The sequence below is a fragment of the Lonchura striata genome, chromosome 23 (assembly GCF_050655825.1).
Source record: "Lonchura striata isolate lonStrDom1 chromosome 23, ASM5065582v1, whole genome shotgun sequence".
Taxonomy (NCBI): Eukaryota; Metazoa; Chordata; class Aves; order Passeriformes; family Estrildidae; genus Lonchura; species Lonchura striata.
In genome coordinates, this window is record NC_140725.1 from 1,745,777 (window position 1) to 1,768,025 (window position 22,249).

The 22,249-nt window shown below is 57.3% G+C and overlaps 2 protein-coding genes across 5 annotated transcripts; one reads left to right on the plus strand and one right to left on the minus strand.

The window, feature by feature from the left end:
- Window positions 1-2,587: 2,587 nt before the first annotated feature.
- LOC146765540 (uncharacterized) lies at window positions 2,588-8,129 on the minus strand. The gene is made up of 2 exons (XM_085559650.1): window positions 7,672-8,129; window positions 2,588-3,835 (listed from the first exon to the last, which is right to left on the minus strand). The coding sequence occupies exons 1-2, from the start codon at window positions 8,127-8,129 to the stop codon at window positions 3,265-3,267; spliced, it is 1,029 nt and encodes a 342-aa protein (XP_085415776.1). The 3' UTR covers window positions 2,588-3,264.
- HEYL (hes related family bHLH transcription factor with YRPW motif like) lies at window positions 8,025-19,889 on the plus strand. Of its 4 annotated transcripts, none has more exons than XM_085559653.1 (6): window positions 8,025-8,280; window positions 11,494-11,574; window positions 14,944-15,010; window positions 15,371-15,454; window positions 15,907-15,988; window positions 17,382-19,889. In XM_085559653.1, exons 2-6 carry the CDS (start codon window positions 11,495-11,497, stop codon window positions 18,035-18,037), a joined length of 969 nt encoding a protein of 322 aa, XP_085415779.1. In that variant the 5' UTR covers window positions 8,025-8,280; window position 11,494; the 3' UTR covers window positions 18,038-19,889. The 4 variants fall into 4 exon arrangements, with proteins under 4 accessions (XP_085415779.1, XP_085415780.1, XP_085415778.1 ...); XM_085559654.1 differs by lacking the exon at window positions 8,025-8,280 and adding an exon at window positions 10,549-10,683; XM_085559652.1 differs by lacking the exon at window positions 8,025-8,280 and adding an exon at window positions 11,232-11,287.
- The last annotated feature ends 2,360 nt before the right edge of the window (window positions 19,890-22,249 follow it).

Consider the following 22,249-nt stretch of genomic DNA (forward strand, 5'->3'; position numbering starts at 1 on the left):
AGATGAATGATCCAGAGGGAACAGAGGATGATTCCAGCTCCTCAGGGAGGCAAAGCAGAAACCCTGGGGTGCTCTGATGTGCAGCGAAACCCCTGCAGATGTTGGTGTGTGGGGACCACACAAATCCAGGTCTGTCCTGTGGCCCAGGCGGGACCTCCTCTGCAGCATGTTCAGTTTTACATCCTCCCTGGAGGGGGGAACAGCCAACAACCCCAGCAGGAACCTGCAGCCAGCCCAGGGGGATGAAATGGGGCAGGGGACCTGGTGACAGGGTGACAGAAACACCCAGGGCTGGAAGGACAGATAAGGGGACCTGGCGGCAGGAGAACAAGCAAAGGGCACTTGCTATCAGCGCCGGCAGGGCCGTGCCAGGGTTTGAGCAGCCCGGCCATCTCGTCCCTTCAACACCGCTATTTTTAGCCGTGGCTGCTGACACCTCTGTCACCAGGGCCTAAAATGGTCCCCGCAGAGAACACCCAGGGCCAGCCAGTGCTGCGGGGCCACCAAGGCGGCCGTGACACAACGGGGCGGGCGTGGAGCCGCTCACGGCCCCGCTGGATGGACGGAGCCTCCTGCTGCTGGGCCAGTTCTGTGCTGGGCCAGATGTGTGCTGGGCCAGTTCTGTGCTGGGCCAGTTCTGTGCTGGGCCAGATCCGTGCTGGGCCAGATCCGTGTTGGGCCAGATCCGTGCTGGGCCAGATCCATGCTGGACCAGATCCGTGCTGGACCAGATCCGTGCTAGGCCAGTTCTGTGCTGGGCCAGATCCGTGCTGGGCCAGTTCTGTGCTGGGCCAGATCTGTGCTGGGCCAGATCCGTGCTAGGCCAGTTCTGTGCTGGGCCAGTTCTGTGCTGGGCCAGATCCGTGCTGGGCCAGTTCTGTGCTGGGCCAGTTCTGTCTGGGCCAGTTCTGTGCTAGGCCAGATCCGTGCTGGGCCAGCTCCATGCTGGGCCAGCTCCTTGGGAGATGCTCCAGGGGCTTCATCTCCAGAGCTGGTCCCTTGCCAGGAGGGGTCAGGGGGTTCCTGCCCCCACCTTGCTCCTGGCCAGAGCTGGGGATTGCCCAGCCCTCGTTGTGTGGCACCAAGCGGTTCGTTCCAGACCAATCTCACAAGCCCTGGCTGGGAATTGTTGCCGTCCCTCGCCTTGGTGCTGTGGGGATGTTTTCCGTGGGGATGGATCTGTGGGAGCTCCCCACGCTGGTGGGAATAACCCTTTGGCTGCTGGGCTGGAGCTACAGGTGAGACGGGAAAGATTTTGGGTCCGCAGAGCAAACCCACCCCGCTCCCTGCTTGGAGATCCCCTTTTATAAAAAACAGCCTCGTGTTCCCAGCTCTGCCCGGTGACGGGGGCGGAGATCTCCCGGTCCTGGCGCTTTCCCATTCCTGCAGAGAAGGCTCCGTTACCGGGGCTGCACTTCAAAGCTCTGCTGGCAGCGCTCTGCCGGATGGGGCTGGGCCATAATCCCCCCTGCGAGGGGAGCAGAGCAGAAAAAGGGGGTCTCAGGACCTTCTGGGGCTGCAAGGGAGCTGGAGAGGGACTTTGGACAAGGGCAGGGAGTGATAGGATGAGGGAGAATGGGTTTAAACTGAAGATATACAGATTTAGATTGGGTATTGGGAAGAAATCCTTCCCTCTGAGGGTGGTGAGGGCCTGGCACCGGTTGCCCAGAGAAGCTGTGGATGCCAGGGAGGATAAATGAGAGAAAATCTGCTCTGATTTCACTATAAGGGAAGCTCAGCTTCCCCGACCTGCGCTGACTTTTGGTGGGAATTGGAGCACGAGTGGACATTGTTGTCTGTGCTGGAATTCAGGTCCATCCTGATGGGAATGCCTTTGCCCCAGGGAATGAGGGAACACTGGGGATGGGATGGGGACACGGGGACGGGGACGGGGACAGCTCTGGTGCTGAGCAGGTGCCACGAGAGGGTGAGGAGGGCTGTGAGTGCCACCAGAGGTGACCTGGTGGCCGATGTCCCCTTCCTCGGTGCCCTGATGGCATCACCGCCTTCCCCGGTGCCACCTGGTGCTCCTTCCCTTCAGGTGAGTCTTTGGGGGGTGTGAACGGGCATCTCTGCCCCAGCACAACCCCGGGGACCACCTGAACCCCCAGCCCACCCCCCTGCAGGGTTTGACCTCCACGGGGAGGGGCAGCTGCTTGGAGCCCCCCACGCAGAGATTTTCCTCAGTGCCAATTCTGGTGTGTAGTCCTTAAGTGCCACCCCGGGCAATTTGTCACCCAGGGTGACCTGGCTGGGGGGGCTGTGGTGGCAGGGGTGGGGTGCTGGGGGCTCGTCCTGCCGGCTGCACAAACAGGCCCCGCTTCCTTGCCGGCCTCCTCCAGGTGCGGCTGGGAATCATTAGGAGCTCTCCGCGCCGGCTGAGTGTGGGAACTGGAAGGGAAAGCTGGAGAGAAGCCTTCTTTCATCTCCCCACTCCCTCCTCCCCCCGCGTCTGCCAAGCCTGGCTTCCTTTTGAATCCTTTAGCTTGTGCCAAGCGAGGGAAAAGAGGAGGGGGGAAGAAAGAGAAAAAGGGGAGGGAGGGGGGGAAAACACACACAAAAAAAAAGCAACAGCCACAGGAATGTGTCCAGGGATCTGGCTTCATTCAGGCTGCCAAGCCCTGAATACCCCGGCTCCACTCGGGGAGCTGGAGGGAGGGCGGCCGTGGCAGCAGTGGGAAAACAAACAGGGAAGCGCTGGGAGTGTCACCAAAGGGAGTGACAAAGGCCACCGGGGCGGGGGACACGTCCCCTGCCATGGCACCGGGGCTTTGGGAGCACCGCTGGGTTAGGGTGCCACAAGCCCCACGCTGGGAGCACAGCTGCCATGTCTGGCTGTTATAAATGCTACTACACATGACACTCATAACAGGGTGAATCCCGGCCGTGTTCCACGCCGGGATGGGGACACGGTGCCCAGCCCGTCCCCATTCCACGGGGCACCGTGGCGACGGGGTGCCCGTGTGCCAGGCCTGTCCCTCCCGGCAGAGGCGGCAGGGCTGCTGGCAGGGAGGGCAGTCTGGGAGCCTTTTCTCCAGCACATCGGCAGAAGGATGGTTTTTGACTCGCCGCCGACTTTATTGCCAGCAAATGAATGATTTCCTCTTGTGGCAGCGGCGTTGGCCTGGGTGCGTGTGCCTGCTGGTGGCTCCCGTTGCCCTCCCAGCCGCCTCTCCCCGCTCCCGGAGGGTCCTCGCCGCACCTCCCTCCATCCTCCTCCTCCTCCTCCTCCTCAGCTGGGCTCCTTCCAGCTGTGCGGAGCTGTCAGATCCAGCCCAGCTGTGCCGGCCGCGGCCTCGGGAGCATCCCGGCGGGAGCAGGGCCCGCCTGTGAACTGATGATGCGAGCGCCGGAGCTGCTGGGGAAGCGCCTTGGGTGGCGGCGAGGGAGGCGCAGCTCCGGGAAGGAGCTCTCGCTGCCTCTGGCTCCGCAGCAGCTCTGGCAGCGCTCGGAGAAACGGGGGGGAAAAAGCAGCGAGGGAGCCACCAGCACACGGCGGATTCTGTCCCGGAGACACGGGGCAGCTGCCCGACGGTCAGAGCCGGATGGGAGCACTGGGCATCCCGGCGTGGCAGTAAGATGGGCACGGGATTTGCCGCCTCTCCCCGGGTGCCCGGCGCTCCGAGCATCCCCTTTCGCACGCTCCTTGCCGGGGCTGTCCGTGTGTCCGGCGTGGCACAGACGCCTCTCCCGTGTGCGGGCACGCAGCCTGGCACTCGCTATCGGCACATCTGCTGGGAGCGCCAGCCATTCCTCGGGGCAGCGATTGTGGTTTTGTTCCTTATTTATATCCCCGGGGTGGTGCCACAGGTGGGCGATTGTTCCAGCTGACAGCCTGAAAGGCGAAGGAACAAGATTGAACTTCCTGCTATTCAATTAGAGAAAGTGAGCATTCAGCAGCAGCTGCTGGCTGCTGGCAGGAGCCGAACCCCGCCGCGGTGGGCGCAGGAAAAGGCAGGAAAAGCTGCCTGATGCCATGGGCACGGCGGGTTCTGAAGCACCTCTGGCTGTCGCTGCCCTCCCCTGAGTTTGTTTTTTTAGGAGGAGATTTCCTGATCAAAGCAGCTCCACGGAGCAGAAGTCGGATGAGGAGGAGCTGGGGGAGCTGAGCCTGGAGAAAAGGGGGTTCAGGGGGGACCCCCTGGCTCTGCACAACTCCTGACAGGAGGGGACAGCCAGGTGGGGCCCAGGCTCTGCTCCCAGGAAACAGGATGAGAGGAAACAGCATCAAATTGTGCCAGAGGAAGTTTTTGGATAATAGGTTTTAAAAAATCTTCACTGAAATGCTGGTCAGGCACTGGAATGAGCTGCCCGGGGCAGTGGAGGAATCACCATCCCTGGCAGTGTTAAAAAACTCGGGGATGTGGGACGGGGTTTGCTGGAGAGCATGGCATTGCTGGGTTGATGGTTAGACTCGATTTTAAGGCTCTCTCCCTACTTTGATGGCTCTGTGGGAAGCACCAGCATGGAAAACAGCAGCGTGTGGTGGTGGGGGACATTTAAGAGGGGAGAAGCCACGCCAGGAGGCAAAGCCAGGAGCTCCAAGTGGAGGGAGCAGCTTCCCCCCGGGCCAGCCTGAGTGCTGCAGCTTCGCCTCTGCCCTGAACTCTGCGTGATCCCTGACCCTGGGGCCTCTGTGGAGGAGGGCTGGTGGCTTTGGAAGCCCTCTGGATGTGCCCTGCCCCTGCTCTGTGCTGGAAGGGCCAGGGGATGATCCCTTCCCCTGCTGACCGGGAGCCTCCTTGTCCCCGTTTCCCCAGACATGTCTCCGGCAAGGCAGGAAGGAGTGTGTGCTCCTGTGAGCTCCACACTGGGAGCAAACCTCTCTCCCTCCTCCCCTCACTGCCTGGCCCCCCTCTGAGGCATCTGTGGCCTTCTGAAACCCCTGCAGCACCCAGGGTGCACTGAGGGCTTCAGGGTCTCCATGTGCCAGGAGCCCAAGGCATCCCAGCTCCGTTTCCTTCCCTCCCTCCTGGGGCTGATCCAGGTGGAGAAGAATCTCCCACTGCCACCTCTCCCTGCCCCTTTCCCCCTGTGCCACCTGTCCCCAGCACAGTGACAACCTCACTGATGGCGTGTTGGAATCTGAGGTATTGATGATTCCAAAATTGCAAAAAGTCTCTGTGTTTCAGCCCCACTGCCAAAGCAGAAGCCATAATTGGTCTGTGCTGTTTCCAGGTTGTTTATTCTGTTTATCTCTCACATGTTCTGCTGCCCTGCCCAGCTCTGTCCTGCAGGGCAGCGTGTGGGGCTCTGCCCTCAGTGGGATGTGACAAACATTAAATACCAGAAACTCCCTGGGCTGCATTTACAAGAACGTGCCAATATCTGTCACCTACGTTGGACAGTGTGTCCCCAGCCTGAACCAACAGAAAAATGCCAACACCACAGTGAGACATGGAGGGCATGAAGAAGGAGAAAAAGGACAAGGCACACCCAATTTCCTCCATCTTGTCCCCTTTGGACCCCTCATCTAGAATCCTAAAATTTTACTTTTTCATCCATGCCACACTTAATTATTACTGATATCAAACACTCAGAGCATCCTGTAAGATTGAAAACTCTTTCCCATGGACAGAGGTGACACTACAAACAGGAGGTGACACCACAGCCGGGAGGTGACACCGCAGCAGCGATTAGCCCAATTTGGGAGCTCACCATGGAAGGCTTTCCCGTGCGTGCCGATACTTTGGAAGCGGAGGGGTTTGGCCTGAGCGAGGCTCGGTGCCTCGTGCTGTTATAAATTGAGGTGAATCATTTGATTCAGCCTTTTAAGATCAATGAATAATTTTATTAATTACAGCAAACAATAACAAGCAAACAGCTCTGGGTGCAGCCGAAGAGTCCGCGCTCCACCAAGCCTGACCACCCTCCTTCTCTTCAGCCACTTTTTATACTTTTCTTGAGAGCTTCGCATTCTTATCTCCTCTGCGTTGTATTGAGCTGGCAACAGCTAATTTTATAATTAAGGTAATGAGTTCTCTTCTACTGTGGTTATCAATTCTAGCAACAATTCATTTCACAAATAGAGTGATGGGTCTCTTCCGCTGCGGTTATCAATTTCAGCCAGTCCCGCAAGATCTTTCTTACATATATAATCATTACATTGTTTTACAATATTTGCTTGCAGATACCTGCTCTGCCTAAGCCTGCAAGTTCCATCCTCTGACCCCCACACTTTCGCTCTATCCTAATTTCAAACTCTGGGTGAACAAACAAGTCAATGCAGTTTTTTACAGTGTCGCTTCCAGGAGGCTGGGAGGGCTGGGGGGTGATGTCTGTGGATGTTAAAGGCACTCGTGTAGCCAAGCAGCACGGGCACATGCTGTCGCTGCCTCTGCAGTGCCATCTGGCCAGCAGCGACGCAGCTAGAACCAGGGCTGTGCGCAGGAGAACATTTTACAACAGAAAGCAATTAACAGAATAAAGCCCTTTTTAAAATCCAGTAATTAAAAGCAGTCCCTCCCCCTTGTTTTCCTTTTAAGCTGAAAGTTGCTGTTTACTCATTTGCTTTACAAAGTGTGCCTTGTTGTGGCTTCAGAAGAAATGAAAGTTTGAAGTGGTTAGAGAAGAAAGGCTTTGGGGCTGCTGCGTTCCAGGCAGGGCGGAGGGGCAGGGGCTCTCCAGCCCGGCTTGTTTGTATTTGTTCTTGTCTACTCACAGGATCGCTAAACACACATTTAACAAGTGCTGAAGCTGTCTACCAGCCTGATCTCTCCCAGGGTTCATGAGAAGAGGCCTGGCACATTAGCATTGCTGGGGGAAGGGGAGGGGGAGGACAGCCTTTTAAAGGCTTGGTGTTTTGGGGCTGAGGAGGGAAGGGCTCCTTGCAGGCCAAGTCCCAAACAAAGGCATTGTGTTCCCCGGAGCCCTGGGGACCGGCCCCGGGGCAAGGCCAGGACCTTGCCTCGCCAGCCGAGGGTTTTCCCATCCCAGCTCCTCGGTTCCAAGCAGGGGTGCAGCCCTAAGGGCAGCCAAGGCTTTCCGGTGGTCAGAGGTGGGAGCTGGCACTTCCAGGGCTGGCCCCTCCATCCCTGAGAGCGAGAGCCACCAAACCCAGGGCTGTAGTGGTCATGGGGACCATCCTGTGCCACAGCAGCTCACCTTGTCCCTACCAACCTCACCTTGACCCCACAACCCTCACCTAGTCCCCACCACCCTCACCTCGTCCCCACCACCCTCACATCATCCCCACCACCCTCACCTTGTCCCCACCACCCTCACCTCGTCCCCACCACCCTCACCTCATCCCCACCACTCTCACCTCGTCCTCACCACCCTCACCTTGTCCCCACCACCCTCACATCATCCCCACCACCCTCACCTTGTCCCCACCACCCTCTCTGGGTACAAAATACCAGAGAGGAGCAGCCCAGTGCCCAGTGGCAACGAGCCTTCAGTCCTCTCTGTGTGGCCACAGGGGAGCCCTGATCTCAGGGGGCTCCTGGGCACGCAGTGACCCCGTCTGTGGGCAGGTTTGCTGCAATTTCAATTATCACTCGTTGTGGCTTCTCTGCAAAGCAGGCGCCCAGTGCAGCTGCATCATTATGGGTGGGGAAACTGAGGCACGTCAAGGGCCCAACCCGCCGGTGGTGTCCCACAGCGGGATGTTCTGCTGATTCCAGAGCAGGATGGTGATCCTGTCCCTGGCCGTCCCTCAGCCCCACTGACCTGGTGACACAGAGTGGCACAGACCCAAGGGGACAGCAGCAGCTGTGTCCCGGCCGTGAGCTCAGCAGGTGGAGCCTCGTGGAGCCCCATCCCAGGGGATTGCAGGGCTGAGCCACATTCCCAGACCTGCCACGGGGCAATAGGCGTGAGGACACAGACAGCCCTGCCTGGGTGCTGAGGGCAGCGCTGAATTCCAGCTCCAGGATCTGCCCTGTCCCTGCCTGGGGAAGGGTGAGGCCACGGCTTTGTGGGAAAATGTTGTTTTTCCCTCCCCTGGACTGCCCGTAGCAGTCGGCTGGGCGGGCTCTGGATTGCGTGGGCCGGGGAAGTGGGGGGGAGTTTGCAATTGTGGTGCCTCTGGCTTGGAGCAGAGCCACGGCAAACAATCCTCTCCTGGCCCTGCTCCAGATCTGACAGAGCACCGAGGTGATGCCGTAGTCATCCCTCCACGCCTTCATCCCAAATCGCCTCCTGAAAGCCCTGCCTGGTGAATCTGCTCAGCCACAGAGCGAGGCAGCCTGTCCACAGCCAGGAATCCTGTCCAGCATCCCTGTGAGGCCTCTGCTTTGGGAATTACAGCTGTGGCTCTGGCAGTGGGTGGGACCTGAGGTGAGGAGGTGATGTTGACTGAAGATGTGAGGACAGGGCATCCCAGGCACGCACGGGGTTAAACCAGAGGTGTCAGTTCACGGGGAGGTAACAGATAAGTGCTGCTCCTCGGCTGCCTCTGGCTTTCCAGAAGCCTTGCCTTCCCTCCCACATTCCAGCTGCTGCAGCTTTTCACAGCTGGCCGCTCTCCTGGGACATTTCCCAGAGCTGGGAAGGAGGGAGGGGAGGGAGCAGCAGCTCGGTCCCGGCGTGGGAGGCGGGTTGGTGGCTGGGCTGGCACCCCAGGGACACTCAGTCTGGAGCCCTTCACCCTCAGGACGAGCCTGGCACAGGCAAACCTCGGCAACCCCAGGTCCCTGGCAGGGATCCACCCTCAGTCCTGGCCCGGAGAGTTTTTCCTGCTGCAGGGAAGGGACATCAATCTTTGCAGCTCACTTATTCCTTGGCCTCTGAAGCAGGGTAGCCAATTAGTGCTGGGTGTGATGGATGGCTTAGCCCCATCCTCGTGACACCCATCCTCTGGAAACAGTTCCCACCATGGAGAGGCACAGCCAGCCGGAGCAGGGGACAGCTCCCCCCGGCTCCCGAGTCCCCGAGGGTCTCACAGGGCTCCCAGGGACGGGGACAGGCACTGCAGCAATGCTTGCTGTGATTCCAGAGGGGAAACAGCCCCGAGCACGGGGCCAGCACTGGTAATTGAGGGCTTGGGGAGAGATTTCCTCTGATAATTCCCTGGCTTGGCTGTGGCAAAGCCTGGAGCTCTCCAGGGAAGAGCAAATCAGCTCTGGGCAGAGGTTGGTCACCCACCGCTTGTGGCTCTGCTCTCGGGGTCACGGTACCGTGGGAACTGGCTGCAAAGATGCCCAGGGAGAGGCCAGGAGGGGCAGAACCCCCATTTGTGCACCCCAGCTCCCCTTGCCCGCAGCGGGGGAGGTCTGGCTGCTGCCTCCCGTGGGACACGGGTGACACTCCTAAAATCCAGCACGTCTCACGCAGCTAAACTCGTTTAATCCTTCCCTGTCGTCTCCACGGAACCGGCCCGTGAGGGGTCTCTGCTGGGTCTGGGGTGGGTCAGATGTCCCTCACAATCCCCCCTGGGATCCCTGGGGTCGATTAGAAGCGACTCTCCAGGAGGACAGGCTGGAGAACAGATCCGATTACAGGAGAAGTGGGTTTTGGGGCCCCCGCTCTGTTCATAATGAAGTGTAATCCTAGAAAAACATGTTGCCAATTACACTTCAATTGAACCCAGATAATGATGCTTAGGCAGGGCCCAGAAAAGATGGAGTCTGGACGAGAATTCCTCTCTAATGGAGAAGAAAAGTGTTCCTCTGTGGCAGGTCTGGGTTCGGCTTGGTTAAGGCTCGCTGTGATATGAGCAAGAGTTTGAAACAACCAATCTCAGGATCCCATTTAAATGGTTTTATCAGTGGAAAGAGTATTAATCTCTCAAAAACACATGTTTATGGGAAGTTTGGTTTGGGGATGTATGTGTTTCTAACTGAAATCATTTTGGAAAGGGAGGAGGAGCGGGTCTGAAACCTGCTAAAATAACACTTTCTTAATTCTTCTGGTTCAAAGTTACTTTTCACTTGGAAATGTAAGCTAATAACAGCTCGGCTTCTTGACCACTTCTCATAGTGAAAACAAACCACCAGAATTAGAGTTAACAAAGTGCTGTGACCTAAAGCACAGGTTTCACTCCCTTTTTTTCAGTTTACAAACACTGCCGAGGCGTCAGTTTTCCACTCCAGCCCAGGAGGGCTGGTTCAGGTCCCTGCTGCTTCCCTTCAGAAGGGAGGACGGTGTGGTTCGGTCCCAAAAACTGCTCGTGGGGGGTCCCTGCTTTGCTCAGCTGGGGCGGGCGTGGGCGAAGGGCAGGCAGGAGCTGGGATTTGGCTTTTCCGGAGCTGCTGGCGAGGTGCTGGGGAATTGCAGACACCTCTCAGCAGCGTGGGTGAGCTGGCAGAGATGGCTGAGGGAGATAGGGAGAACCCCAGGAGGCCAAGGGAGACGGGTGGCTTGGCTGGACGGGGCTCTTATCGCCGCCACGGTCTCCGCAGAAGGGCTTTGGGAAACCCACGTGTTGCCAGATCTCAGCGCTGATTATTTTCTTCCAACTAAAAAGGCATTATTTTCATACTGGGAACCTCCACTTCAGCGCTCTCCCTCCTCCCCTCTCTCTGTCTCTCTCCCACACACACACGTTTTTGCTGCCTTGGGGGATTTTAGCAGCGCAGGGCTCTGAAAAACAGATTCCTGCCTCCTTCCTGCAGGAGCGGGGAAAGGGAGATGCTCGCTCGATGCTGGGCTGTGGCTTAAAGTTTCCAGCTTTGCGGAAAGAGCCCAGAAAACAGCGACGACAAAGCCCAAAGCTGGGCTTGGGCCGCCCTGTCTCACGGGGTAGGTGTCATCGCCCTGGCGAGCTGGCACTTGAAGGGGCTCCAAGGCTGTGGGAGCGTGGCAGGAGGCCGAGCTCCCGGCGGGACCACCGGCTGCGGTGCCAGGCGTGGCTGGAGCGCGGTTCCACGCTGCCACCCCGGCCCTGGTGCTGCTCCGTGCCAGCCCTTTGAGAGCCCTTCGAGCGGCGTCCCGCAGCAGCCGCAGCCCCGAGCGAGCCGCTCTCCATCGGAACCGCCGAGTGCCGGGCAGACATGTGTGTGCGTGTGGGGCTGGATGTTGATTTTTCCCTGAAACAACTCGAGGCTTTATCAGGCCCATCTCTTTCCCACGGTTTTCTGTTGCCAGTGAGGTCACTGGTCCCTTTAAACTGGGGCTGAGGCCAATGTGCGGCGGGTGGAAGGGGGGCCGCGGGCAGGAGTGGGGGGGGACATGAGGCGGTTCACACAGACTGTTCCTTTTACAGGAAGACTTGGGATTTGGACCAGCGAGCGGGAGGAGGCGGCGGGGCGAGCAGGGGGGGGCCCTGGGAACCGGGGAGCGCCGGCGCGGCCGCGTAATCCGTCACTCCCGGGAGATGGTGGCTCATTAACCCATTACCCGGGAGGTGGGGACGTGCCGGGAGGGAGCCGGGGAAGGAGAGCCGGGGGTGGGAGAGGCACAGCGGGCAGGGGAGGAGCCGTGCGGGGCCGGAGCGGCGGAGCCCGGGCAGGGACAGAGCGCTGCCCCGAGCGCGGCGGGCAAGGAGGCTGCGGCCACCGGGGCCACGCGTGGGGCAACCTCGCCGAGCCCGCCGGCCTCTCCCCTCGCCAGGATGAAGCGGCTTTGCGAGGAGAGCTCGTCCGACACCGAGTCTGACGGCACCATCGACGTGGGCCGGGAGGAGGAGTACAGGTGAGGGCAGGCTCCGTCCCACGCGGGGTTTTGGGGTCTCGGCACCGCTCCCCGCGAGCTGCTCGGGGCGGCAGCGCTCGGTGCCTGCAGGGGCACGGCACCGGGAGGGCACCGGCACTGCCACGGCTGTACCGGGGCACGGCACCGGGTATGCCACGGCTGCACCGGGGCACGGCACGGGAGGGCACCGGGTATGCCAAGCCGCACCGGGAGTCCCTCGCACCTCGCTTAACCCCTCGGAGTCGGGCTGCTCCTGCGGGGACCAGCAGGATGACCCCAGAGTGCTGGGCAGGGCTGACCCCCAAGGAAACCGAAGTGGCCATACAAGTGTTAAAGCTGCGTTAGGAGCTTCAGGAGAATCCCATCCAAGCCCTCTGGCCGATGGCCTTCTCCTGCCAGGTGGCAGAAGGGCAGCGGGAGCCCGTTCTCTGCACCCCCAGATGGGGCAGCCCCCCAGAGCAGAGACACCCACACCCCTGCGCTCCCGGCAGTCCGAGGGCTCGCAGGGAATGTGGAAGAAACGAGAGGTTTTGCGTGAGAAAAACGCTTCTGCTGTGCTGATGCATTCGTCAGGCAGCAGCTGGGGCTGTGATGTGTTAGGGAGGCAGCCCGAGCAGGGAGGGAAGCGCTGCCCCGGTGCCCCTCAGCAGGGCAGGCTCCGTCCCATCGCTGCTGAGCTGCACTTTGGGCTTTGGAGTTTTTGCAGTTTGGGAGGGAATGGTGAGGACAGGAGCCGTGTGTGGTTCCCCAGGCGATGCCCTCAGGCTCCCCTGGCACCGGGCATCCCCGGCTGGGTCAGACCTCCCAGGCTCCGAGGGTGCAGACGGCACAGGGGATGAAGGAAAGGCTCTGTTATTTGTTCCCATCCAAAAATCAGCTGCTTTTGAACTCTTGTTTCAGTAGCCAAGCGTTTCCCCTCCCTCCACGTCCAGCAAGGCCTTGGATTAATTCATTCCTTCTTGCTCTTTGGTATCCTGAGTGGAGGAACTGCCTGGCTGGTGCCAAGCTCTGCTTCTCATGGGACTAAATTCATGAATCTGCTTCTGAGACATTTGCAGCAGAGTCGGGCACGTCTTTACACAAAATGTCCTGCAGAAATTCCCTGAGCCCTTATGCATTTCCAAGTGCATCAATATTTAAGTTGCTTTCCTGCTGCAGCTGAAATGTATCCCACCTCTTCACATCAGTGCAGCACGGAGCCCATAGGACCCCGAGGGATAAAATACTGGAATTGTCACAATATTTTATCTCGGTGACCAGTAAGGATGAACTTTTAATCTCCCTCTGGTGCTGCTAATGTGTTTGTCTTCTCGAGCCAGTGGTGGAACCAGGCTGGCTGAGATCTGGTGATATTTGTATAGGTGGATGTTGTTCCTCAAGTCACGCAAATCTAAAGAGCTGTTCCTGCTGAGGTCACACCCCAAGTCATGCCATCCTGCATAGGATGCTGGTGCACCCAGAAAAATCAAACATTTCCAGGTGGGAAGTGAGGAGGAGTGATTAGAGCAGAGAGAGGCTGCCCGGCCGGGGTTCCCAGCCCATTACCCATCGGGTGAGTGGTTTGGGCAAACCAGTTTCCCTGTAGTGAGGGGATGAGTCACGCCGGGTGTGAGGCTTGGAGCAGTTTGTGGAGCAAGTTTAGGCTCCGGGGTCACTGCAGAAGTGCAAGACCTGCCCAGTTCACAGCCAAAGTTGTGCTGTGGATGATAAAACCAAGCAAAGAAGAATTTTAATCACCAGAGAATATACTCACACCATCCTTTATGTGGTTCAAATCCACCAGATGTATTTCAAAAATACATTCTGCAGTGAGATGGGTGTTGATATCCCATCTGGACCTGAAGCTCACCAAGAGCAACGCATCCAGACAGCTCTACAAAGAGAGTTTCAAAAATCCCTATTCCTATTGGGGTGCCTATTTTGCATTTCCAGGTGAATTTAGCACCTACCCCCTGCACCTAAAACACTCCGGTGTTCATACAAAGCCTGTTTTCACACCAAAATTGCTCATTCTGTGCGTGTCTGTGTAGCTGGCGACGCATGTTAGCACTTGTGGTGCCAGCCAGCACCTCTGCCCAGAGAGAGCCCACCCAGCAGACATTCAAATAGGGGAGCTGCACAGAGATGAGCAGAGCAGGCAGCAGAAGAACTTGTTATTGTGTAAAACCACTTCTGAAAGCACCTCGCTTGGGCCTATTTTTAATAGGCTCGCTGCAGACAGCAGCGTCTGTGCAGGAAAATCCTTCATAGACTCTTATTCAAATGCTTTGTCAAACTGAAAAACATTTGGATTGGGGTGAACCCGAGTGCCCCTTTTCCAGATTTGGGTGGCTGACAGCAGCTCTGGTCCCTGGCTGGGATTGAGGGCGTGTTCCCATCCCTGCTCCGAGTTTCGTAAGGCACAGGAGCAGCCCTGAGCCAGCTGCCCTCTGCAGAGGGACAAACCCTGCTCGGGGCAGGTGGGAGGTGGCCCAGCCAGCCTCATCCCCCTCCTCGGCCACAGGGTCTTGCTGCAGGGAGTTTCCCATGCCTGCTTATCCGTGGTTATGGAGATTTCACCTCCGTGAGGACCTACGGGCTGAACTTTGCCTCCCTCTGCGTGTCTAGTGCTGATCTTTGGTGCTTTTAGCCGGGCAGGCACAGGCTGGTTTGTGGGGCCCTGTTGCTTAGACTGTCCCCATGATGCCCCTCATCCCCTGGGCAGAGCTGTGAGCCAGCAGCAAGGTCCCTGCCCTGTCACCTCCTGCCAGGTGTCCTCCCTGCCCAGCTCCTGGCCCCTGTCTGGATGGTTCAGGGGTGTCTGTGAGTTCAGAACATCCCAGCCCACCCCAAAAATGGTGGTTTGGGAAGCGACTGTCTGGGAAGCCCTCAGAAACCACCTCGGTGCCACCACTGGCCTCACCCTGAGGAGCAGGCAGCCCTCCCTGGGTGGGAGCTGGGATCCCAGAGCTCACATCCCTCCTGCTATCGCGGCTCCGAGATGCAAAGCCCTGCAGACAGGGCAGGCTCAGACACGAGAGATGGGAGGTTCACACATGGAGGAAGGAAGGCCACGACTCCAGAGCTCAGATCGCTGCTTTTCCAGCTCTGTGGAGATGCCATCGCAGCCCAGGATGGAAGAATTGTGCCTGGGAGAGGATGAACAGTTTGGTGCACAAATCTGTCCCAGGCTGGTGGCATATTCTCGGTGGGAAGAGTCCCCGTCCCCAATTCCTGAGCTCTGTGTTGTGGGAAAAAAATGAGATGGGAACCACAGGAGACATTTTTTGGGGTGGGGGGAGGAAACTGCAGATGGCAAACGTGTGTAGAACACATGTGCAAGAGATGTTGCTCTCCAGCCAGAAATCATCCCCTCTCCTTCCTTTCCAGCCATGTTTCCAGGTCTGTCTCTCCCACCACGACATCTCAGATACAAGCCAGGAAGAAGAGGAGAGGGGTGAGTGTCCTTTATGATAACCAGGGCAACAGTGTCCCCTGGTCAGGCTGGCCCTGTGCGCCAACTCTTGGCCCATCCTTCCTGTTAAAATCACCTTTACACTGCTCCTGCTCCACCTCCTGCAGGACTCTCCCCAAATCCGACTTTTTCCCCGGAGATTTGGCCTCGAACTTGGCAGAAAAGGGGGGGAGCCATTCCACCTGGGCTTATCCCACCAGTCCACGTTTCTTCACTCAACCTCTGCGCCCCAAAACATTCAGCCACGCAGCCCTTCCAAAGCACCTGGAGGGCTTCAGATCTGTGAGCCGTGGCTGCAAAGTGACTTGTGGTTTCTTCTGTCTGCCCGGGAATCTCCCACAGATCATCGAGAAGCGGCGCCGGGACCGCATCAACAGCAGCCTCTCGGAGCTGCGGCGCCTGGTGCCCACGGCCTTCGAGAAGCAGGTGGGTGTTTTTGGGAGCCCCCGGTGCCCCCCGTGAGGCCTGCAGGGTTTGGGGTGCAGCCCCCAGGATGAGGGAGTCTGGAGCCAAGGCTATGCCTTTCTTATCCTCCTCACTCCGGGGTGTAAGTAGGTGGTGGAAACGGGGTGGTGAAATGATATTAGTAAATCTTCAGGAGCTCTGGGGAGGAGAAAATCAATATAGGAAGCGTTTTGCAGATATGAGGAAGCACAGAAATGGGGATTTTTTTCGATCTGGATCTGGAAGGAGCTCTTTTTTCTGCTCACTTGATGTAAAAAGCAGAGCCCTGGTGGATGCCCTGCGCCATTCTGAGCACTCCTGGGCTTCAGGGAGGTTTCAGGGAGGAAATCATTGACCAGACCTCGGCTCCTGAGAGGCACAAAGCCCTGGACCATAAAATGACAAATGGCTTTTCCTTTCTGCTCCCAACACAGGGCTCTTCCAAGCTGGAGAAGGCAGAAATTCTACAAATGACAGTGGATCACTTAAAAATGCTTCACGCCACAGGAGGAGCAGGTAAGAACTGCTCTTATGAGCACATGGGTGAGGTGAAGGTGCAAACCTGGAAGGAAAATTCCCCAGCAGCAGCAGCAGCAAGCTGCCTCCAGCCAGCTCTGCCTGCTTCCCGAGGGAAATACCTTTTCAGGGAGCATTTTCCTTCAGATGGGTCAGCATCCCATGCATCCATCTGGGAGACTGGGGTATGTGGGGTGGCAAACCCCCAGCCCCACAGGGACAGCAGGGGTGGCACACCCCCTGCTAAAAGCTGTTTTGCCAGAGACTCATTTATTCCTGCTCAGAAATGGAGCCTGCTTCCAGAAAAACCATATTAAACTCTTTACCTCCTCCCTGGGATGCATTTCCTGCGGAGGCTGAATTCTGCATGAGGGCTCTGCAAATAAACAAGGCTTTTTTTCCTTTTCTGTCCTTTTCTTTTCTCTTCTTTTTTTTTTCTTTTTTCTTTTTTTTTTTTTTTTTGTGTGTGTCTCTTGGTTGTTATAAGAAGAGACAGGGAGCCCTGTGCAAAATCCAACAAAGATCTTATTTGTACTGAGACCTCAGTACAGACCCTCTGTCCTGTTCCAGTTAACAGGATGGAGATCACAGCTCCAGTAAAGAAGCCTCTGGCTTGCTTACCACCCACTTTTGGCTTGCTGGGGACATTGCTGGCATCCAGGCTTTGGTTCAGGGCTGTAACTTGGTCTGGAACATTTGTTTAGATATTCAGTTTGACTGCACTGCAACAAAGGGCTGCATTGTCACGAGAGACCCCATCAAGCACAGTGGTCCGGCGCTTCACTGTGCTGTGACATTCTCTGCTTATGGTCTCATGAAGCTGCAAGTTGGGAGCAGAAACCTGAAAATCAGCGCTTGGTTGCTGTTTTCTGTGGCTTTGAACTTTCTCAGCCCAGCTGTTTTGGTTCTGCCACTGCCCTGGGACATTGCTTTAAGGGGAGTGTAAATTTTAGGAGCCAGGCAGAGGGATGTGGTGCTCAGCTGTGCCTTGAGGAGACACTGTCCTGAGTGGAATATCCCACTGGCAAAGGCAGCCCAATCCCAGCGCCCATCTAGCCCACAGCCATGTCTCCAGCATCACTGATAGAATCCAACAGGGAAAAAAACCCTCCCTTCCTGAGCACAGCTAATGAAACCTCCTTTTGGTCTCACAGCAGTGAGAGGCTCCCTGACCCTGGCGGGTTTGTCCCGCTGAGATAACTGCAGACGCCGCTCTCGTGCCCTCAAACCTCCAGTCCCTTGGGACACCCACTTGGCTGCCTGCTTCAGGAATATCACACGGCAGCAAAGTGCCTCAAGTGAAAAACACAGTGCATTTAGAGAGGGTAGTGAAATCCAGGCGCATTCCTGGGCTCGGCACGGTTTTACTGTCACCCACGTCCTCTCCCTGCAGGCTTCCTGGACGCCCGGGCTCTGGCTGTGGATTACAGAAGCATCGGCTTCCGCGAGTGCCTCACCGAAGTTGTCAGGTACCTGGGCATCCTCGAGGGCCAAAACGCTGCCGACCCCATCCGGCTGCGACTCCTCTCCCACCTGAATAATTACGTGGCGGAAATGGAGCCTTCGCCCGTGGCCACCTCCCTGCTGCCCATCCAGACCTGGCCCTGGTCCTTCCTGCACGGCCCTGTGCAGGTCCCCAGGAGGGAGGCTGCTCCCGCTCCGGTTGTTTTGACTGCATCTTCCCTGGCTTACCCCAGCCCCACAGTGAGGCCGGCCCCTGTCCGCCGTGTCCCCGGCGAGATGCTGCCATCCCGCCGGAGCCTCCTGGCCAGCAGGATGGGCTCGTCCAGCCGCAGGGCCCGCGGCGCCAGCTCGGCCGCAGCCGTGCCGGCCGTGCCCAGGATGCCGTCACCAGGAGCACCGAGAGAAGGCTCGTCCAAGAGCAGCCAAATCGCCACATTCCTCTTCTCCCCAGCCTCTGCCGGCATCCCTGTGCCGCCAGCTTACGCGGCGCCTCCCGTCTTGGGCGCTGCCGCGCAGGGACCAGGGATCAGGGTTGGGACATCCAGGATCTGCCGCTCCTGGGCGACGGAAATCGGGGCTTTCTGACCCTCCCTTCCCCTCCGGGAGACAGGAGTTCCCCAGCGCTCATCGCCCGCAGGGCTGAGAACAAACTCGGTTGAAAAGGCATCTTTCCTGCTTTGCAGAAGCCAAGGATCCGTAGAGAAAATTCTCTCTGCTCTTCCCTCCCTCCTTGCACCGCCCTCGTCGCCTCGCCATCACACGTCCTCTCCCTCGTGATGCCTGCAAACGTAAATCACATCCAGTTCCATGCACTAGTCTGCACGAGGCCACGCTCCAGACCCTTCTGGATGCGAGGGAGGGGGCACACGCAGATCCCAACCCCGCTCCTCCTCCAGCAAACCCCTCTGCAGAACCCAGCCTTGCTCTCCTTTGGAAAACAGCCAGCCTTAGAATTACTGTCTTTATTTCCCCGGGGACTCGGAGCTGCCGGGCAGACCTGCTCGCGCCGATTCCCTGCGACGCGTCCCCCAGCTGCAGCACCTAATTTTGGTGTGGTGGGATGGACACAGCTCCCACCCCTTGCCCTGCTGGCACCCACAAGGCAGGCTCCAGCCCCCCCAGCTCCCGAAGAGAAGTGGCTGCCTGCTAATCCCTGTGCTTTCCTCTCTGCATTACCAGCTTTTCCCACTTACGTGCCCTTAAGGTGGAGTGAGGCAGCGGCTTAGCAGGGCTCGTTCCCACAGCCCGGCTGAGATCCCGCCGTGCCTGCAGGGCCTGCGCTGGGCTCCTGGCACAAACCCTGCTGGAGCAGCCGGCCAGGCCACCCGGGCACAGCCCCTGCCCCGCTCTGAGGTGTGAAGAGGTGAGACACCGAGGGCAAGGCTCTGACTGCCAAAGTGAGAAGAAAATGCCTTTCCCTCTGCCAGCCTCCCTGCTGGAGCTGTCTGTCCTCCACCCCCTGCTGAACAGCCGTGTCTGCAAAGGGGGAAAATGGGTTGGAGCAGCCTGAATTTGAAGTGCCTCCCTCGTTCTCCCTGAGCCCAGCATCCTTCACCCTCCCCTCCCACAATGTCTCTGTTTTCTTTCTCCAGCACTATGTTTGGGTCTCACACCTCTCATCCCCCTCCCTGGGCTGGGGACCAAAACCCACTGAGGTGTCACTGCACTCGTCCTGAGCCCTGAGAGCTCTCCCTGCCTTGCCCCGTGTGCCCCTAGATGGCTGTCACAGCCGACCACACCTCTGCTCCTGCGGCTGGCCTCCCCTCCTCTCTTCTTTGGGCAGAAAGAACAGAAGCTTGAAGCTTTTCAAGCCACCACGTCCTGTGGTGGCAGGGCAGGGTGTCCCAGTGCTCCCCACCACCTGAACAGCTCCCTGCATTTGTGCCTTGACTTGCTGGGATACACGTGCAGAATATTTTGGACCCAGCTGCATGGCCAACCCTTGCCCACCTCTACAGCACTCCGACATGGAAAAGAGAAGAGGACAGTGCAAAGGAAGGTAAAAAAGAGGGAGAAGATCTCTTTTGAATGGGAGAGACTCTTCCCATGCCTCGGGTCAGAGGTGCAGCCGGTTGGGCTGTGCGGATGAGCTGTTGTTTTCCTTCCTGCAGATGGTATCTGCCATGTGCATGTCAATGTATGTATCTGCCACTGTTTGGGAAGTGAGTCCCTCCCAGTTGTTTTGGTGGAAGTCATCGCACTTAACACACAGAAATGCCTCTGCTGCTTCTCACCCTTGTCCTCAAGTGCCGGAATCAGCCAGGAACAACATATTCCTTTTTAATAAAGTCACAGGAGGGAAATCCTCGTGGAGCCTGGCTGTTCCTGCAGCTGGTTTGTGCACTAGAGCTCACGGCCTCACTTTACGCTGTGCAGTGCTCTTAGATTCACGAGCCGTGACATCAGTAAAGGTGTCAAATAAAGTCTTTCAAACCCCTGTCCTTGGTTGTGAAATTTAGTGTTGAAGTGAATCCCATCTGCTCATCTAGCCTGCCTGGATCACAGAAGGGACCTGGGAAGGTCATTGATGAGTTGTTTTGTGGCAGGTTTTGATCCCTGAAAAGCTTCAAAAAAAAGTAAGATGCAGCTTTGAAGGTGACATCTCTGATTCTTTTATAGCTCCTGGCCATTCTGGCCCCAAGACTTTTTACTTTGGAAAACGAGTCAAAATCAGAGGGCTATTCACCGAGGCTTACCCTGAGATTGGCAATAACCCGTCACTTGAGAAGAAATAATTTAATTTAGGGTCTACAGAAGTGTCAGGGAACAGATGGGGTCTGGCAGAGCCTCGCAGCCACACTGAGGGCTCGCCCTGGTCCCCTGACCCTTTGCAGCCAGGACCAGAATAACCCCTGTGGCATCTCGCTGTCGGGAAACGCTTTGGACAAAACAAAGAGCCACAGCTGAGAGCCTGTCTCTGTTTTGAGGCAAGGAGCAGTAAATGATCCCTCTTCGTGAAAGATGCTTGGGAGAATTTTACTGGGGAATGGTGGGAATTCAACTTCCTTTCCCATAACTCCTTCTCGCTGCAAAATGCCTTTCAAAACCGCCCATTAATCCCTTCCTTAAGAGCTGTGTGGGGAATTGCTGGAAGGGAGAAACTGCAGCTGTGCTGGGGTAATGCAGCATCCGTCTGGAAGCGGGGAGAAATTTCAAGAGCAATAATAGGGCTATTGATGATGGGTCATCCTGCTGCTGCCCTGACCCGGCTGGAGCTCTGGTGTGGCCTTGGCCAGAGAGAGGAACCAAATCACCCTCTGTGGGAGGCAGGCACACAGGCCGGCCCCGCGGGCTACAGTGCTAAAACAAAACAGAGACAGTGGGAAAAAAAAGCAAAAAAGGAAAAAAAACAACAACCCACAAAAAAAAAACAAACCCCACTTCCTGATCTCCGCGGATCAAACGGGAGCCAGGGTGGGTGGAAGGGCATCGGTTCAGGCCCGTGGGGTTTTCTCCACACAGCAACACAGTGATTACTGAGAGCTTGGGATTGCAGCTTCATTTAAATTTTTTTGTTTTTTTCCCAGGGTTTTCTTTAGCCTAAACTCTTATACACCCTGGCAGCTTTTGATCTACCCTGCAGGGGAAATCCCCGAACTCTTGGTGCACTCCCTTCATCCTTGTTCTTCAGGCAAAAAGAATTGCTGATGGAGAGGCCTGTGGGAAGGCGTGGGCTGCTCGGGGGCACAGCAGTGCTAAACAAGGCTCTTGCTGGAGCAAAACAGGGTCCTGATGAACGAGCTTGGAGGGGACAGGGCCACTCCCAGGCTGTGGGAGATCTGCTGTGCAGCAGGTGCTCCAGGAGCCAGCCCTGCCCTCCCAAATTCCCCTGCATGAAAAACATCCTTCATCTCCCTTCTGCCCTGGGTGAAATGTTCTCCCTCCTTTCTGCTCGTGGAGCAATCCCGCCCTGCCATCTGCTGGCAAAATCCTAAAGCCGAGGAGGAGAAATCCTAAACCAGGGGAGGCATTTGGTGGAAAGCCTGCCATCTGCGCTGGGAATTGGGTGATGTTTCAGGGTGAGCAGCAACGAGTGAGGCGCAGCACGGTGGCACAGCAGCTTGGAGGGAGACCTCTGGATGATGGATGGGTTACTCACCAGCACCAGCCATGGGGATGGATCGGCCAGATAAAGCCATTAACAGATGTCCCCCGTGCTCCAGGTGCTGCTGAAGGTCCTGAGAGGTGTCTCTGGTCACCAGGAGCAGCTGCACCCGTGTGTTGAGGGCACCAAGAGCAGGGGGGGTCCCTGCAGGGCAGTTTGGTACCCCCAGCCCGTCAGGAGTGAAAAGGATGGAGCAGGGCACAGCACTGTGGCTGTCTGCACTGAGTCCCCTGGGAGGGAGCAGAAATGGCACAAAATAAGTTTCAAATCAGAGCCCCAGCGGCTGCTGCAGCCAAAGGGCGTTTGAATGTGGAAACACGCTCTTGGAGCTGGGCTGTGTTTTGACTTGAGCTGTCAAAGCAGGAGCTGAACGCTTCCACAGCGACGTGCCGGTGTCAGTCCCTGGTTTCCCAGCGGAGGAGGTGCCAGCTGTGAAGGACCAAGCACGAAAGAGTGGCAGGTGGGATCCCACCAGTGCGGCCTCACGGCACCGTCAGCTGTTGGGAGAACCATGAGAGCAGCAGGAGGAGGAGGATTTGTGTCACTTGTGTTTTTCAAGACAGAAAACATCGCAAATTGCTACAATTTGCTTTGCTATTTTTACCTTTTTTCTGCTGCTCTTGTTGTTCCACTGTAGTAAAGGGGAAGACATCATATTCCATTTTTATGATAATGTTGTGTCCCGCTTTTAA

Coding starts and splice junctions, on each gene's coding strand:
- LOC146765540 (XM_085559650.1), bottom strand. CDS start 8,129: ATGAAGGCGTGGAGGGATGACTACGGCATCACCTCGGTGCTCTGTCAG. Junction 3,836..7,671: donor GTGCCACTCTGTGTCACCAG/GTCAGTGGGGCT, acceptor TTCGCCTTTCAG/GCTGTCAGCTGGAACAATCG.
- HEYL (XM_085559653.1), top strand. CDS start 11,495: ATGAAGCGGCTTTGCGAGGAGAGCTCGTCCGACACCGAGTCTGACGGC. Junction 15,455..15,906: donor CCACGGCCTTCGAGAAGCAG/GTGGGTGTTTTT, acceptor CTCCCAACACAG/GGCTCTTCCAAGCTGGAGAA. Junction 15,989..17,381: donor TCACGCCACAGGAGGAGCAG/GTAAGAACTGCT, acceptor CTCTCCCTGCAG/GCTTCCTGGACGCCCGGGCT.